The sequence below is a fragment of the Acanthaster planci genome, linkage group LG02, assembly GCF_054643075.1.
Source record: "Acanthaster planci isolate LZ-2023a linkage group LG02, COTS_SCS, whole genome shotgun sequence".
In the NCBI taxonomy this organism is placed as follows: Eukaryota; Metazoa; Echinodermata; class Asteroidea; order Valvatida; family Acanthasteridae; genus Acanthaster; species Acanthaster planci.
The window spans coordinates 33,373,710-33,391,163 of NC_141778.1; the positions used below are offsets into that span (position 1 = coordinate 33,373,710).

The 17,454-nt window shown below is 40.4% G+C and overlaps 1 protein-coding gene across 6 annotated transcripts in view; it reads right to left on the reverse strand.

Moving 5' to 3' along the window:
* LOC110988622 (protocadherin Fat 1-like) overlaps nt 1-17,454 on the reverse strand; it is a 92,734-nt gene that overhangs the window by 42,338 nt on the left and 32,942 nt on the right. For all 6 annotated transcript variants that reach the window (XM_087132439.1, XM_087132441.1, XM_087132440.1 and 3 more), the window contains exon 4: nt 9,023-9,084. In XM_087132439.1, the coding sequence (XP_086988565.1) occupies nt 9,023-9,084 (62 nt within the window). The remainder of the gene's footprint in view (nt 1-9,022; nt 9,085-17,454) is intronic.

Below are 17,454 nucleotides of genomic sequence, written 5' to 3' on the forward strand. Positions count from 1 at the left end.
ACTGGTACTTGATTTGGGATACCATGATACCACTTCTGAAACTTGCAAATGTGGTGGTTCAAAGTTGACTGAGGATAGAGTGAAAATACCACAGGTGAAATGCCGAAATGGGTTGTTACAACAGAGGATATCCTGACACTTGACTTTTTCCATAGGACCCTTTTTTAAAAACAAAGTATCAGCTAGTGATCAGCTAGACAAAATATGAGGGACAAGACATAAATATTGTCACATGGTGGAATGAGGTTGGGGACATCTTTTTTATTATCCTTTGATATCTCTTAGATTTTAGATGTCTCTTGTTATTTGATATTTTGTTTCTCCAGCATCATAAGAAAGCCTACATCTTTTGAAATTCCTGAGGAGCAAGGAAAGAGGACAATGACTCATAATGAAACAATTCAGGAACTTAATGCTGATCAAGATCTTTTCGGAACAAGTGCCATTTAGGAGCCCACTCTCCAGTAAAATATTCTAGTGAAGAACTTGAGCTCAAAATAACACCAGAGAGAATGAAATCAAAAAAAGAAGAAAGTTTGACCAATACTGGATTAAGTAATGATCGCTCCGGTAGGTTCATTGCTAGTATTGAGAGATTTGTGGATTTCCTTTACGGATGAGAGGGAGAACCAAGAGCATCAAAGCAGTCCCATTATTACTTGGAAATCATTAGCATTCAATTGGAAGAGAACAATTTGATCGCCAGTTGTACTATCAAGTAAGCATTCAGAAGTCCACAAAGAACACCGCTTGCCATTAAAGGAAATTCATCACTCACTCACCACTTTTTTGATTGCTAAATAAATTAGACCTACGCATAAAAACAAAGATCAATTTGAACAAGACACACATGCACTAACACTGAGGCTAGAAGGTATTATTCAAGATGCCCAGAGTGACTGTTCTCCCATATCCCGATTTTTTCACTGCACAACATCTTGGGCTCCAGACACCCGTAACTCATCAAGACCCAACCACAGCCAATTATAATCATATCGGCAACCATAACACAATCCACTGACATGTAAACAGTCAGGTCTTTTTTCCTGTGACTAGGGTGGTTTACCAGTTTCTGGGAGCAGGACCTCCGCTTATGTGAATCTACAGAGGATCCTGCATGACCAGATGCCCCCCCCTCCAAAGTTTACACTGCGCAAGGGGTGGTCCCGTGATGGTCCCGTGACACGTGGGACAGTGTGATGAAAGGCATCCTGGAATTTCAAGACGCCAGTTCTATGCCTCAAAACAAGGAGTTGATTTGTCAAGCCATTTATCCCTATCCTTTTTACCCACTCCAACCCCAATGGAACTTTCTCCATGGATGGATTTTTAAAGATTCAGCCCCTTTTAAGCATTGTTGCTGGTGTCTGTCCTATTCAGACGGCTTACAAATTCTTGAGAGAATGGAGCTCAGGGCAAAGGATATTACATGAAAGACAGCCTTAATGACAGGGTACATATCACTGATGTGACTGAACGTACTTACATAACTATGCATTGGTGACTTTTTTTTTAATGCTAATATTCACCTTCACATAAATCCAGACTGGGATGTTCCTACAAACAGCTAAGGTTTGATTGACTTTGGAAACAGAAGTCTATAGTTTGATATTTGCAAAGGACACAACTCCCTAGCCAACACATATCAACATGACAGTATCAGTAGAATAACAGGCTTGGGTTGGCCAAAAACAGCACAATATGGAAGACTGATTTGTCAGGCAAAGTGCATCTACAAACACTTCCATGACTGTTTTCTTTCCTGATTATTTTGAAGCCTGAAATACAACCACCAGGAAAACACAGTGTCAATCTCTGTGTCACCACCTCTGGAAGGTTCACAGCACTGTTCATTTTTTCTCTACAAATTCACTGAAGGGAAATTTCCATGCCACACTCCACCCCAGCCTAACAGAACCAAAATATACTTGACTTTGGAGTTACGGGTCACTTTAAACATGGAGCCTCTAATATCAACTTTGAACAAAAAATAAATAAATGAAAAACCTTACAAACCGATGCACAACTGAAATGCTAAATAACACACCAAAAAAAATCAATTTAGGTTAAGTAGGTCACCACACATGGGTCATTTTTGATCAGATGTTGATAAATGATGCTTGAAATGATCCTCCTTAGAATAAACCTCTATTGGATTTGTTTTACGAGGTACATGAATGAGTATTAACCCTACCAGATCAAATAAATGGCCTGCTCTCGGGACCCCTTGACTATCGGGCACAAATATTATGACGATAATCGGTAATTTGCGTTGGCCTTTAGACCACCAGTACGTTTCTAATTTATTCCCTATAGTGGGAAAAATGAATTCCTGGCATAATTTGGGCCTGATAAAAGCCCTAGATTTATAGACAAATTCTAGCCGGCTGCTGTTCCATTGAAGTCAAGTGGGTGACCCATCTCAGGTTTTTTATCTCCCCCAGAAGAAATAGGCCATGTGAGGTTTGTAATCAGACCGGATCTCATACAAAAGAGGAACTTGCTGACTTGAGAGGCATTTTACCTTGCAATGACATTTTACTAGTCCAAATGTTACACAACTGATAGAATTGTGCATGTAACTACCTATGACCATTTTCAGTGAACTTCTACTCAGGCATTTGTGATATTTTTGGCTAAGCACATGTTCATACCCTGGCATGTGTTTTTGCATGCTTTTTTCCCTTAGCCCTTAAAAGGGGGGTTGGAATCCGATATCACTGCAGTGCATTATTTTACTGGCTAGCTTTCAGAGTTTTTGGTAACTTTTTGTGGAAATTTTGACACCAATTTTGTGAAAGTTTAGCATGATGTTCTTGCGCAGTTCTTATTTTTTCTGAGACAGGACAGCAAAATGTAGACATTTCCACTGACATGCTCAATGCAGGCGTATGTCAGACTGAGTGAAAAACTCCACATTTGTGTTGATAAAGAGTGTTTTTACATGCATGCCAAGTTTTGAAAAATTGGGAATGGGATGGCCAAATTCAGGGAGGGGGTGGATTCCATCCCCCGGCTATGAGATGGTCCAAAATAACCTGGCTTTTTTAGGGTTAAGGGTTCTTCCCAAACTTGTGCTCATCTCTCACTGGATCTGCAACTGACTGATTCCATGACACTGTAAAAAACAAGAATAATTGTCCTCAAATTCATTCCACTTTTTAAATTTATTATGATATTGCTGAACAATCATTGATATCGTCTCCTGCCTCCATCATGCAATGCACAAACTCACAAATTTATGTATTTCCCCCCAAGCTCCAATGGAAGGGGTGTCACAAGTAACATCCCAGCAGACACCACGGGTCACCTCTCATGTGAAATCTGCCACCTCTACCAAGGCAATCAAGGGCAGGCACTGATCGTGTCTAGCCCCATAGCAAGCCGCTGATGAGTCTGTCTAGCCCCATAGCAAGCCGCTGATGAGTCTCTCCGACAGACAGGCGTCAGGAGCACGCCTCGAAATGGCCAGAGGCCTCCCATGTGTCAAAAACACCAGATAACTGACTGGTTTGAAGTGTCCTGGCTACAACCATCATAACTAATTCTCTTTAGCTCACATGATTTTTCGTAAAACTTTCACACTATGGAGCATCAGGCAGGAAGGGCACATAAGTGGGATGAACTCCGGTTAAAGGTGAGAAATTGCCAATTTATTCAGCCACTAAATTGATTACCAACAAATGAGTATTTCTGACAAACAAAATGGTGGATATATCAACAATGACGGACTCAATACGACACAGCCTAGAGACATATTCCAAGTTGTTATATACAGACAGCAAAACATAAAGTGCACGATTTCAGACACGTGACAACTTACTTTACAGAAACCTCTAGGTTCATATAGTTATCATTGCTATCAATATCAAACACACTCAAGAAGTCTTTCTAAATGTAATTATGGCAGGAAAGACAGAACAATCTTTCAAATCTTATGAACCTGTAACCCCAAACAACCCACAGTGACCTAATTAAGATATCAGCTGATCACAAACTGGGGCAATGGGAAGTTACAATATGTCTGTTTGAACAAGGATGAAAAGAGCACTCAAAAATAGACGACCTACAAAAACTGTTTGAAAGAGCTGACATCCCTGCTGTGTGGACTGAGGGGGCAGGAACACAAATGCTGCCCAATGGCCAAAGCTGACCTCTGGCCAGGACAGAGAGAAACAAAGAAAAGTCTGACCAGGTAATTATTATGGTCAGGTAGGATGGATGGGTGTATTGAAAGGGCAAACAGGGCCAAAGAAATAAGTGATTTATTGGTCAACTTTGTTTGACTGAAGTGGGCCAAAAATGTAGCACCTGGTCAAGTGTGTGGGTGAGGTCTGGGGGGCAGGAGTGATACACCCAATATGAGGGGATCGAGGTTGCCCCTAGGGTGTCACAGGATACAACATCAAAGTGAAGTTTGGTCTCCAAAGGCTGCAAAGGAGAACCTGCATTGAAACATTGTACCCACACACCCACACAAATGTCCGACACCGCCCTTCTGTCTTTGAGGTGACCTGGGCCACCTTCTGATGCTGTGATGGCCCTTCTGTCTTTGAGGTGACCTGGGCCACCTTCTGATGCTGTGATGGCCATTTTCGGCAACACCTTTCCAGATGTTTCCTGCAAGAACAACAGGCACTTGTCAACACCTCTGCATTAAGATGCCAAAATCTGTTTGGGATTCAAACAGCCATGTTCCGCCCCAGGGCACCCAGAAATTTGCCAAGCAGGCAACTTGATCCATATCACATTATATGTCTAACCTGCCAGGCGAACTCTCTGTCCTTATACTGTTGAAGGTATGAAACATACTTGTATTAATGCAGAATGTGTTTGTTTCAGTTTGGGCCCTGGGTGGTTTTTGTTCCTGTAGTCACAAATTATATCTCAACACCATATGGGATTCAATAAATTGGGTAACAGCTGCAAATAGGAGGAAATTGTTGGGAACTTCCTTCAACATTTTGGAGGACCTTCAAGGAAAAAATCCCCAGACGTGAAGACCCTCTGAGTACCAGTGCTCTTCCTTAAAGAGGAAATTTGTCACAATTATAAATCTGAAATTTCCTGATGTGCTGATATGTTAATGAATTTGGTCATCTTTCAACACCTCTATTCATGAATATAAAGAGGCCTTCAAGCACGTACAATGTAAGTCATCACCTGACCAACTACACTTTGGGGAGTTTCACAAATAATAAGCAAGGCCAAATTTTTTAGGTCTGGGTACACTGAAAAATAAACCAAACTTTGCTGAACAGAAGTTTCTTATTTAAAAGTTAATGGATTGCTGTTCCAAAGTTTGATTAGCAACTACCTCTCTCAATTTCTCCTAGATTAAAGTTTTTGCTCAGATGAATCAGTTCCCAGCTTTGGGTTTGTCAAATATCTGCACTACCTTTAGACTGTCAAAAATCAGTTATCAGTCGAAGCCAACTACGAATGTAGGCTTGTCATGATTTTGCAGCACCAGTTAACTGCTCACAATTGATGCTGTATGATTTCAACTGGTAACCAGAATTTGCATTTGGGCCAAAGGTATGCACTTCTGCAGAGAACTTACATGTACATGTACATTCTTTGCCAACACAAAGACAGTCTTCTGATGGTCACTGTTCTTTCACTCTGTACCCAGTGCCTCCCTAGCTTGATTTTACGAGGTCATTGAACCCCTAACCTAATTTCAGCAATTAGATTTTTACAACTCATCAGGGACTTGCAGCTAATTTCATAAAACAAATGAGAGTTCTGGGAAAAGTAGAGCAGAGTGTAGGGGTGAAAAGTTCACTGGCCACTAGGGCTGATAGCCACTTCAATTGTTCAGGACAGAGTAGTGTCCAGCATGGTAGTTTTACTGTACATAGAAATGGGATTAAAGATCGAAAGCAGTACACAGATAGTCAAGTCTTGTCTCTCGCAGTGTTCCAAGAATTATTGTTGATTCTGGCATTGTAATCTAAGGCTTTTCTGTTTTCCTTTTGGGGAAGGAGATGACAATGTTTCCATAATGTTGTTTTTAACTTCATTCATTGAGATTAATGCGAACATCACATAACTTGAAAGTAAAGTATGCGACCTTAATAATATGCCAACTTCAGCATAAGCATAATAGATTCAAACCTTCTTTTTCAAATCACCAAGCTACTTTTACCAATGCTCATGCTGTAGCATTTTCCAACTGTTTTTGTCAATACTGCCAACAAGGGAGGTTTATTTGGCCTCAATTGGAATGCTGGTGAAAAAATTCTTGTGTTGGTAAGTTGACAAGTCCTCAAGCGATGCCAAGACTTTGCATATTAACCCAATATAACGTTATTATAAACTAGCCCTATGTGTTACTACCCCCTGGATATGAACATGTGAGCACTTTGAGGTACATGTACATATGGTCAGTGGCATTCTCTGGGGAGTGACTCCTACACTGATTAAGCATCAGGCAGAAATCACTGCAACAACTTAAGATGTGAGAAAATCTGCTACTGTATAATGCCCCTGGGTTCCTATCCACTAGATTCCACATACATCTATCTCACTTTACACGCTGTCAATAGAAATACACATAGCCACTCAAGTAAGGAAAGTTTAAAACATACACAGTCCACAATCGGGTCTTTCGAACTTGATTATTTATCACAAAATTACTTCAGTCTCACATTCCCAGTCTGGAAACCGCCTTCATCTGTAGGTACTTGATGGAAACTGTGAGAACACAAATTTGGAAATTCAACCCAACCAGCACATTTCCACCAAGCAGAATGTTTACCAGCGCGACTTCCCATCAACTTCAATCCCTCCTCTAGGGCTGATATTAACTCCAACTCCCAGCCAGAAAATGCTGTCAATTGGGGAAGGACTCACCGGGGAAATTACCAGAGGTGCTGGCTTCAATCCGTCGCTAGGTTATTAAATGAATAAATTCACTCAGAGGAACAGGGGAGTGAAGAGGGGGAAAGCCAGCAGGATTGATTTCTCCCAGGAAAGACTGAGAAAGTGTAGATGATTTGAAGCTGCTAATGGCATCATCAGATTACAGCATTCCTTGAGTGGACAATTTAGTGAATCAAATCGAATAAAGCTGGCAAAATAACCGAAATCTATTTCACAACAAACACAAATTTCCTGTTTTTCAGTATGCAGTGATTCAACACCGTCATTAAAAAATTAATTATTTTCTTTCACATTTTTCAAGACCAAAAAAGCTGGAAGATTCAGAAGCATACCAAAAAGTTTAAAATGGTATGAAGAGTAGTAAGAGTTCAGACGGAGTTGCGTTAGTATTGATGTGACTTTTTGAGGAAATTCTTAAATCTGCAGACAAGGAAGTGACTGAGAGAGAGAGAAAAAAATCCAAATTTGCAAAGACTTTTGTAGTTTTCCATGGGAGGGAAATAAGGAGAAAAAAATGCCTGAAACGGTGCATGGCACATTTTCAATTTAGCCCAATTCTTCACTGAACATGTTCATATTTCCTCAGTGAAATGGATGAAATGGCTTAGCAGAATGAAAGCACTAGAAAGTTTGGTCCAAGGCTCACTGCTTGATGAACAAGCCATTTTATCGTGCTTCACATCAATATCAATGATAACAAGTAAGAGGCAAAACAAACATCAAAGTAAAAACACTTCGTTAATATCCATTCCATGTGGGCATATCAGACATTGGTCACACTCCCCAAAGTCCACTTCGGTAGCTGGTCATTTGCGAGCAATCTATCAAATACATCAAAAGCTGATGGATCTACTCCATTAAAAGAGTATTCACTCATCGGTGAAATGACATAACCGCATGACGGAGTGCATTATGATCAGGTTCATTTCTTGAAAGGCAAATAATCTTTGCTATTTTTAAGTTCAGAATCTGGGCTAATTTTATGCTTTCTGCATCCTTTCGCTTTTCCTTAGTCCCTGGCTCCATTTCAATCCACATAATTCTGAAGCCCTGTTTACACCTGTCAGCTACTGGTTTGCTTATAAAATAAACATTTGTGATAAGGTAACATCTTTGCTGTGTTCAAAAAAAAAATTCAACACACATCTGACAGAGCGTGCTTGTTTGTTTGTTTTTTTGTTGGTTTGTTACTTTTTTCTCTTAGGGGCCTACCTGCTACAAAACCAGAAACATATTCTGCTTATTCTTGTTTAAATGGATTGACAAATAGACCTTCTCTTTCATTCACCTTTATGCCCCTTTCCTAAGTAAATCCTCTCGTGGTAACGGTGAGAGACGGAATGAGGCAATGCAAGCTGATCACAATGTGCACAGAAACCTTTACTCTTGACCTCATGATGAGTACACCGCTTACACTATCTCAATCTATCTCAGCTTTGCTGCTCGGAATATAGGGCTGAGGAAACCTATGAAAAGAACTGGTCAGGTCTACCCTAAACACTGAATCAATATGCTGGCCGCAGATGTTCTCCAGAATAATATGCAGCCTAGTTCACTAGCTCATTCACAGAGAGGGATGTCCCATGCGACAGCAATGGCAGGGCAATGAACACTATCCCTTCAGCATGAGGCGACCACAGTGTTGTCTTAGGCCGTCTGTTTTGAAACCAAGCAGAGGATTGTTTTGGTCTGGAAATTCAAGGAGCGTGATTCATTTGATTAAAGGGATGTAATCAGCAGAGTGAGCTTACACTTGGATTTCTAAATGGGCAAAACTTCAGCAATGGGACAAACTCTTACACTACTGCCACACCAAACAGGCAATGCCGATAGTTTAGGAGGATATGTAAGAAAAGAAACCTGCTATGTATCAGAAAGCCATGCTTGCACAAGTCTTCTGGTTACATAAATCCTTCCTCCTTTACTTCTGTGTAAGCAATTAAAGTTATAGAAGTACATGTAGTTATAAGTAGGAGTTATGCATTACTCATTGACATGTAAACGTCTTGTCATCAGGTTCTGTTACAAGCAGACCAAGGAGAAATCTGTGACTAATTTGTTCATTCCCATGAATATTTAAATCAATGGTCAGGTTAATCACTCTTACACATATTCAATACTGTATCTAACATACCTGCAGTGTGTGGTATTCTTCACGTTCCCTGTCCAGTGCATTGTCTGTTGTAGTGATCACACCTATAAACAATCAATCAAGGTAAAAAAAAATAAGCAAAACATTCATTTGGATTCCTTAATTCAAAAGGTAATTTTTAAAATCTATCCTAAAACAAATCATTAATTAAGCTTTTCAAATTTGTAGAGTAATTAACATGGTGACTGATTTAAACGAACAGCATTTTTTTTAATTATCTAAAAAAACAAGGTAAAAGTTCACAAGTGGATTTTCCACTAGGTGCATCAATGTTAATCTAGTTGATCATAATGGTAATTAGAATGGGCTCATAACTGGAATAAAGATTACATAACTCAGTGGTATTAGGGGATGGATTCCTTTAGTGCAATCAATAGTTATGCATTACAAGTAGGCTACCAGGAAATTATCTCCAGACAAGAATGAGAATGGGGCTTGGTGTGTGTACAAATGCAGGGAAATCTCAACTTGTCTGTACTGGCAAGTGTTGAAATTATCACCTTGATGGGCAAAAGATCAACAGAAAACAGGGTGTTATCAGAGCAAAGGTGAGACAAACGAACACTTTTGAGGGGTCCTGAGTCACACTAGTGATTAGTAGGGTTGTTTGCACTGTCTGGAAATGTCAATGCGGCATTTACTGATCTCTGAAGCAGAACTACATAATATTTGCATTAGGAACAATAAAATGTGCAGGAATATCATCAAATTGTTTTAAAAGTTCACCAAAACATCAACTAATTTACCCACTGCCAGTGATATGGAGCACTTCAGGATTTTTTAACCTGACAGTGAGCCATGATTAATATTGCTCTCAATGGAAAGACCCTTGTTCTGTCCACACACGGTGAACGTTAATCATTGATAGAATAGGATATGGTAGATTTGATGTGTACTCTGGTATTGAGCCATCTAGATGAAAGCTACATTCCAGGAAAGAAGTTTGTGTTGTGCCATGCCCTTCTATCCCAAATCCCTGGTCAATGACATGTTAACAGGATTCATTTGCATATTTTACAAAGCACAATCATTGGTATCGTACTGTATTGTGTTGGCATACGGTACAACTACATGTACATGAACAACAAGTTGAGGTGAATTCAACATTTTAAATCAAGACTTCTCAAGATACAGGTGACTGATATGCTTCCTTTCTAGATAAGAAGTTTACCTTTGAACTAACAGACTCATAAATAGGAAAAAATGACCACGTATTTTTATGTGGGTACATTTACACAATGTACACTCTACATCAATCAGACATACATGTACACTGTCCATGCATAAAGTTTTACAGGAGAAAAAGAAGTACATGTACACAGTACCACGAGGCTCTTATTTCACATCCATCCCGGTACCTATGTACGAGTACAAACATTTACCAGTAACATTGCAAAAATACCAATACCAGAAGGCTGTGTGCAACATTCTGGTCAAACCAATACCCTGTATTTGATTTGCAGCACAGAGTCCAACGCACTGCCTCTAAAAGATGTCAATCAGTTGACTCCAAATACATGAACTTCCAGATGCATCTTTCATTTCAACTCCCTAATCCGGGTCCTGGGTTAAACACGACCAACACCAAACAAAGGCATGTTCCTTGGCCATGTGCCCAAAGAGTTGCCCAATACAGCCGAACGCAGCCATGAAACATCTCCAGCTTGAGTGCAGGAGAGAATGAGACAGACAGGTGTGCAGTGGGAGTCAGACTAATTACCCCTGGCAGTTTGCTGGAGGGAGGTCGCCAGCTCAGTTTCATACTCCAACCACCCAAATCATGAACTTGAAGCTAGGGTTTCCTCTCCTCCCTCTTTCAATGAGGCCAACCAGAGTGGCTAGGGGACCCAATATTCTTTCCAGACGCACATGGGGAATTGACATTAGAGGAAATGAGAAAAAATAGCACTTGGCTGTGGTTGGATGGGCCTGACTACAATTTAATAAAGACACTAATGAGTTTCAAGGTCTTGTTCCTGGTGTGAAATCCTACTGTTACAAGCGTATGTATCACATAGCAAACCTCCTGCGACTGTCATTCAATTCAGCACATTCAGTCATTGTTCTGTCTAACGAAATGAGCCAGAAGCGTCTCATTCAGGTTTTGGGTCCATAACATTTATAAGCACTACATGTACATGCAAATTTGGGTTTTGAGTTCCCCGGACATTCGTTTATTTTTCCTTTCAGCTGAAACCGATTCGGCTGAATTTTATACAGAGAGAAAACCATGACCTATTGTGACTTCTCACATATTTGACTTTGGCTTTAGTCTTGTTTCATACATGTACATGCCGGCGGTTTTTACATGTACTTGTGTATGAATGGAACTGAGTTGTTAATATGAAAGATTTTTTTTTTTTTAGTTTAGTCAATAATTCCCTTCCTTTGCCCTCACAAACATTTCAGTCAAGAGCATTTCTCAAAACCAGCTGAAATTCTAGAGAGTGAAATGCTCTTCAAACCACAAAAGCTGCAGTGTCAGAGTTCATTCACTCAAGAGTGTTTACAAACTAAACTGTACAACAGCCCCAAGTTGAGTTTGACATTTCAACAAGCCCACTCAGGGCATGTCATTGTCAATTGAATGCTCTCCCTTAAGCCCTTGCATAACAAAGTGTACCAAATAAAATTTCACTGGAGAAAGTAGCACGGAGAATCAACTGTACAGAAAGCGATGTGAAATGTAACGGCAACTTCAAGTTCAACTGGGGAATGTGTGTTAAATTTGTGTCCATTCCCAATATGGCATGTATTTGAGAGGACATTAAGAATATTTAATAGGAAGTTTTGAAGAGCAGTTCTGTTGATTTCAAACCTACCCACGCACACGGTTAAGAAGAAACTGTTGTTATGCCATGTGTATTTTGTAGCCATATGAATAAGCAAGACACTGCAGTCTTTCAGTCAATAAAATGCTTTCTCCCCATCAATTTTCATGACAGTTGTCCTTTGTGCAATCCATGTTCCCAGCAAGTATTCCACTGCCACTGCCAAGTTGGCAAAGAAGTTCTTCCATAAGAACACGAAACCCAAGCAAACAACACAGGTACATGTGGTTCATGTAGGATCACTCTTAAACAACAACCAAGACACAAAGGACAACATCAAAACACCTACGCATCACTCCTAGACTAGGAAACAAATACAAAATCAGGACCCTTCCCTTGACACCTATCACCAGTGAACTCTCAACCCCTTTCTGGAGAGCTACTGGAAGAGTCTGGTCACAGACCCAAGTCCCCTAACCTCAGTAAACAAAGCAGGCCAGTGATTTACAACAGTTGCAGGTTATGGTCTGAACATAAAAAGAAAACCAGCCCAGACCTTGAACTTGGTAAGGAACCAACACAGCCCAGGTGCTGAGGAAATGGTCAAAAACAATCTCTGTGAGCAGGTATTTTATTTTTACTGTTGTTTGGTCAAGTGAGGTGTATAATCGTTGGAGGGTCGTTATCCGTCAAGTTTGAGGTAGTGCAGGTACACATTTTTCCCTGATTACCCTTGATGGTGAAACTTGTTTTGCCTTGGGAGAGAATTATGAAGTGTTAAGTATCAATATGGGATTGGGCTACTGACTGCTTCAATATTGACAACCTCAGCAAATTTTTAACTTTACAACTTCACAAAGTTACAGTGATCAGAACATCAAAAAGTCCCTGTTATCCCTAACAATCCACAGTCAATAATTCCACACAGGATGTTAATGTTTAACATGTCCAAGCTGTACAAATACAGTCTACTTTTTAAAATGATACAAATGGACCACCCCATCCAATATTCACCAATTATGATCAATTTCAATTTTAAACCCTAGAACCAACAACCTACAAACACATGTAAGGGACAATTTACTTTGTTGAATGTATGCAACTGATCTTTTGGGCCCCCAACTACCCACACTTCCAAGAACAGGGAAAAGCACCATTCCTGTCAGGACAGTCAGTCAAACAAGGAGATCTAAACCACACAACATGCTGATTTGATGGCACCCTGCAGATAATGTTATTGGTACCAGACCAGTGTCCTCATGCCCAGCAGTGGCTGAGGACACTGGACTAGAGGAATAAACCTCAAGGTTTTTACTGGCAAAGGGTTTCTTTTTTTTTTTACAGTGACAGAGCAGGGACTGTGGTGGACAGCAAGCTGTTTTTCAAGTTCAGCGCCAGTCTCACCGACAACAAAAAGGGAAGAGTTGGAGGTTGTCATAACATCGCGCAGTCTGGCAGAATTGGGAGTGGAGACTAGATGATTCGTGGAGATAAAGGGCTTAACGCATACCATAAACCAAAACTGGAAAAACTTCCTCTGTGCATTATAGCCACTTGGAACATCAAACTAAACAAACACGCAAACTAAGCAACCTTTCCACATCTGATCACTGTCAATATCTAGTGCAAATGTACATGTACGCCTACCATACCAGTACACGGTGGAGCAATAAACAGTACATATACATGTATGTCATTATGCCAGATGATATACATATTGTAGCATTAACAGGACCCTCTTCAAGTAGGTCATTGCTAAACTAACATTGATAAAGCAACCTTGAGTGAAGAACACAATATCCAATCTTACTGATTACAAAGTGAAACAATTCAAAATATACTTGGTCCCCAAATCTGAGAACACAGCATGTAGTGTTTAGAGTGACTACACTTCTGTAGACTTGAAAGAAGAGAGCAGATTCTGTAAACCTGGAAGTTGCTGTTTTTCCAATTTCTTTTTTTGGGGGGGGGGGTCAGCAGGCAGACAAGCGGGAGTCCCAGCAATTTGTAACATTGCCTGCTACTTACTGCTCTTAAAATAACAGACCTCAGCACTCAACAAGAGACCAATGGACAGTTACACAAGGGACCCAACAATATACAGGTTGGAAAAACTAAAAAACGACACACCTGGGCATTCCATTTTATTTTTTCAGGGGGGAGGTTGGACTTTATTTTACATGGTATTTCTGGAGATTCTGCACTTTTTCCACATGCTAGCTTAATGCAAGGTAACAAATAGAAAAGATCGCGTAACGGGATGGTTTAATCATGGATTTTTTCCTTAACAACATCACTGTTTTGCACAGCGGAGTGAGTAAGTCTTGCTAGCTAGCACTGACTGCTGCAAAAGAGCTTTGTAGCTCCATGCAGAGAGCAACCGCCCTGTAAGTGATGCTGTTCTTTTTTTAAATGGCAGGACAAAGCAATAACAGGCTTATCCTAAAATCAATATTGGATGGGCTCCTGCAGAATGCTGCATTTCAGGAATAAACACACGATGGATACCTCAGTGAATGGTGATACAATAATTTATAAGTAATGGATTCACTCCAAATACATTTGTTCCAAAAATGCACCAAATGGAAAAGCAAAACATCAGGACGGCATAAGCCACTGAAGAAGACTTTTCTTTTATATAAGATGTTGATTTTACTTCTTATTCAAATGATTTTATGCAAAACCTCCACTTGTACATTTTGGGAAATGGGACATAAGCAAATGCACTTTTAGTCCCTTAAAACACTGATCGAAATGAATTTTGACTCCCTTTGGGAAACTCAAGCTGCTGTAATCCCCTTCCTAATCCCTTAACACCTCCACACAAGCCAAACAAGTCTCAGACATTGATTAAATGCCAGGGCCTTTCACACACCGCTGGCCAAGCAGAGAGAAGTCAGGAGCCCAGTGGCGGGGCACAGAGAGTTCTCTACTGCTTCCGATTGCGATCAAGTCAGGCCCTCTCATCAATTATTCAGGGGGCAAGCTCCCCTACATATGCCTGTCAATGCCTTGTGTGTCTGATGTTTAGTTACCTAACCCCTGGTCCACCAGCCTTGCTGAGTGAAATCCTTGTTTTTTATGCAATTGCAGGCTGGGAGCCAGGAAACCAAACCAACAGATCTTCGGGGGAAAATGAGTTTTTTCCAAATTCTAGATCAACAAAGCAGCCTCCTCTCTCCTCCTCACAGCAATGTGTGATGGAAACTACTTTGGGGCCAATTGCTACCCAGTAATCAGGAAAGAGGAGAAACTGCACATGGTAATTTCATCAGAAACATGTAAAACAGTATTCAGGAAATAAGTAGTCTGCAAAACATTGAGAAATTCCATTCTGCACAGGACATTCCACAGTATTTTTTTGTGGGGAGGTCTTCTTTTTCTAACAGCAATTTTACAGCATCAAAGGAAATATTTAAAAACAAAATGCTGTAACTGGACATTCCACTGCATGCTTCAGAGCAGTTCAGAATGGTTCCGCAGCTGGGATGGTTTGGATTATGGTAAAGCACCCCCCCTCCTCGCCTCTTTGAACTCATGGTTCCTGTTAATCAAAACACTGACTTTTGTGCACATTCTACTTTTTAGTCAAGACTGTTTGTCCATTTGGATTCCAACAGAATGTTGCGTGGGTCGGGTCTAGGCTTAAAGTCTCCCTGGCATGGGGGGGGGGACAAGTGGCCCGATTTGTGCCTCCAGTGACATTGAATTGGTTCCTAAGAGACTGGCTCTGACATGAAGAATGTCCAGCACAAAGGAATGGAATGTTGGGAGGAAATGTTCCATTAAATTTTTTTTTTCTTTTCAATTCTAAAAGAATAGTATCAACAAAAACCGTGAGTGTTTTTATATCAATTGAATCTATTTCCTTTTGAGTTTCCAAACAATTTCTCCACTGATTTCTGGCAATGCTTTGACAAATAGATCTCTCACAAAGTTTCTACCAACATTTGTAAAGGCCACAGCAAACCAATTTCTCATCAACTGGTTTCACAGTTCTCAGTGAGCACCTCTTATGGACAGCAAATGAATGACAGTCCTAAAGGAACCGGCATTTTTGTTGTTGCTCTCTTAATAATTTGAGCAAATATAATGGAAAAGAACAAGTATTCGGTCTGAGAAGCATTCCAACTAGTACAACGAACTAAGCAAATATACCACATGAAAGGAAACAAGTTTGGAACAGTCAGGACTGCTGGTACAGTGTACACGGTCTCTGTAGGTAAGTAAAAATTGCCAGCCATCAAGTATTAAAGATACAGACTGTGTCAAATTGATTCTGCATTTTGACCACACAAGAGCACTTGTTGTCTGTGCCCAGAGTGCAAGCGCACATTCTGAGCAATCCTTGCAACTGCCCCTTTAAACACAAACCCAGCACCAACCAAACAGCAAGTTATTGCCAACACGCTCACTCATGGCTTCAAATCCACTTGCAGAGAGCAAACAAGCCCTCCTTGGAAGAGAAAGCAAAAATTGAGGCCCCTTGTGACCACCAAAGGTGCCCTGGGACAAAAGCCAACAAAAAGCTACCCCTTACAATGGAGACCATACAACCTGGCAGCCTTGGAACAATGGAAACGGCCAACTGCAAATTTGCAAAGAGACAACGGAAGGGGACGAATAATAGAACTAGGGGCCATAACCAACTTTTCTCAGAGAGCAAAGAAGAAAGGATGTGTAAAGGTTGTGACACTTTCGTGGAACACTCTGCTGACAGGCTGAGAGAGGTACCATAAAACATACTTAAAAGTCTTGGTGGCTTGATACTGGACATCTGTTCTATCACAGTTTTCAATGATCAACATGAGACTGTAAAATGAACAGTACTCATTGTAGCACTGAAGCAAATACAATGTACGTTGGAGCCTTCCTCGAGTGTCTCACACTTTGGCAATAGTGTATCATATCTAAATATATTTACAGATGTACATTGCGCTGTGTGTCATGTGTGAGCATGAATGCACATTCTACCGAATCAAAAACCCCTTTTTAAGAAATGCATACTTCCATGGGCACATCAACAAAGCCTAGGTGAGCTATTCAAACTTGTATAGAAGCCATGGGCAGGTGGCATGCTGTGAGATGCTGCAAAGGCAATGTCAACTAGACACTTAACATGTCACAGTACATAAACACCTTAAACTTCCCTTTTAAATTCTTCACAACCAACACAGCTACACAAGTAACACAAAGTTCAGTGTCACACTGCCATGTAATACATGTACATTGTATGTTATTTCAGTAAAATATTCCTTTCCAGACATATCAAGGTACGGTAACACCAACCTTTACAGGAATGAGAAGAGACTGTTGCCCAAATCACTCAGTGAATCCATAAGCAAGAACGTGAAAGTTGACCAAACAGATTGCCGGTAAAATTTTGAAATCAAGGCCTTTTGAGCAATTATCACTTCTGACTCCTTAAAAGTTAACACAAATGAGCCTCCCCCCACTTTCAAATTAAATCTGTAGGGGCAGCTGTTACATCAATAACACCAAAAGTAAGGAAGAAGTCGACAAAAGGCTTTAAGAAAGAATTGCAGTATCAAGGACTTCACAATCCATCACTTTGATTTGCACCAGAAATGGTTCCCTCTTCCAGCACAAAAGCCACGAGCAGGTGAAATAGTCAGTGACCAA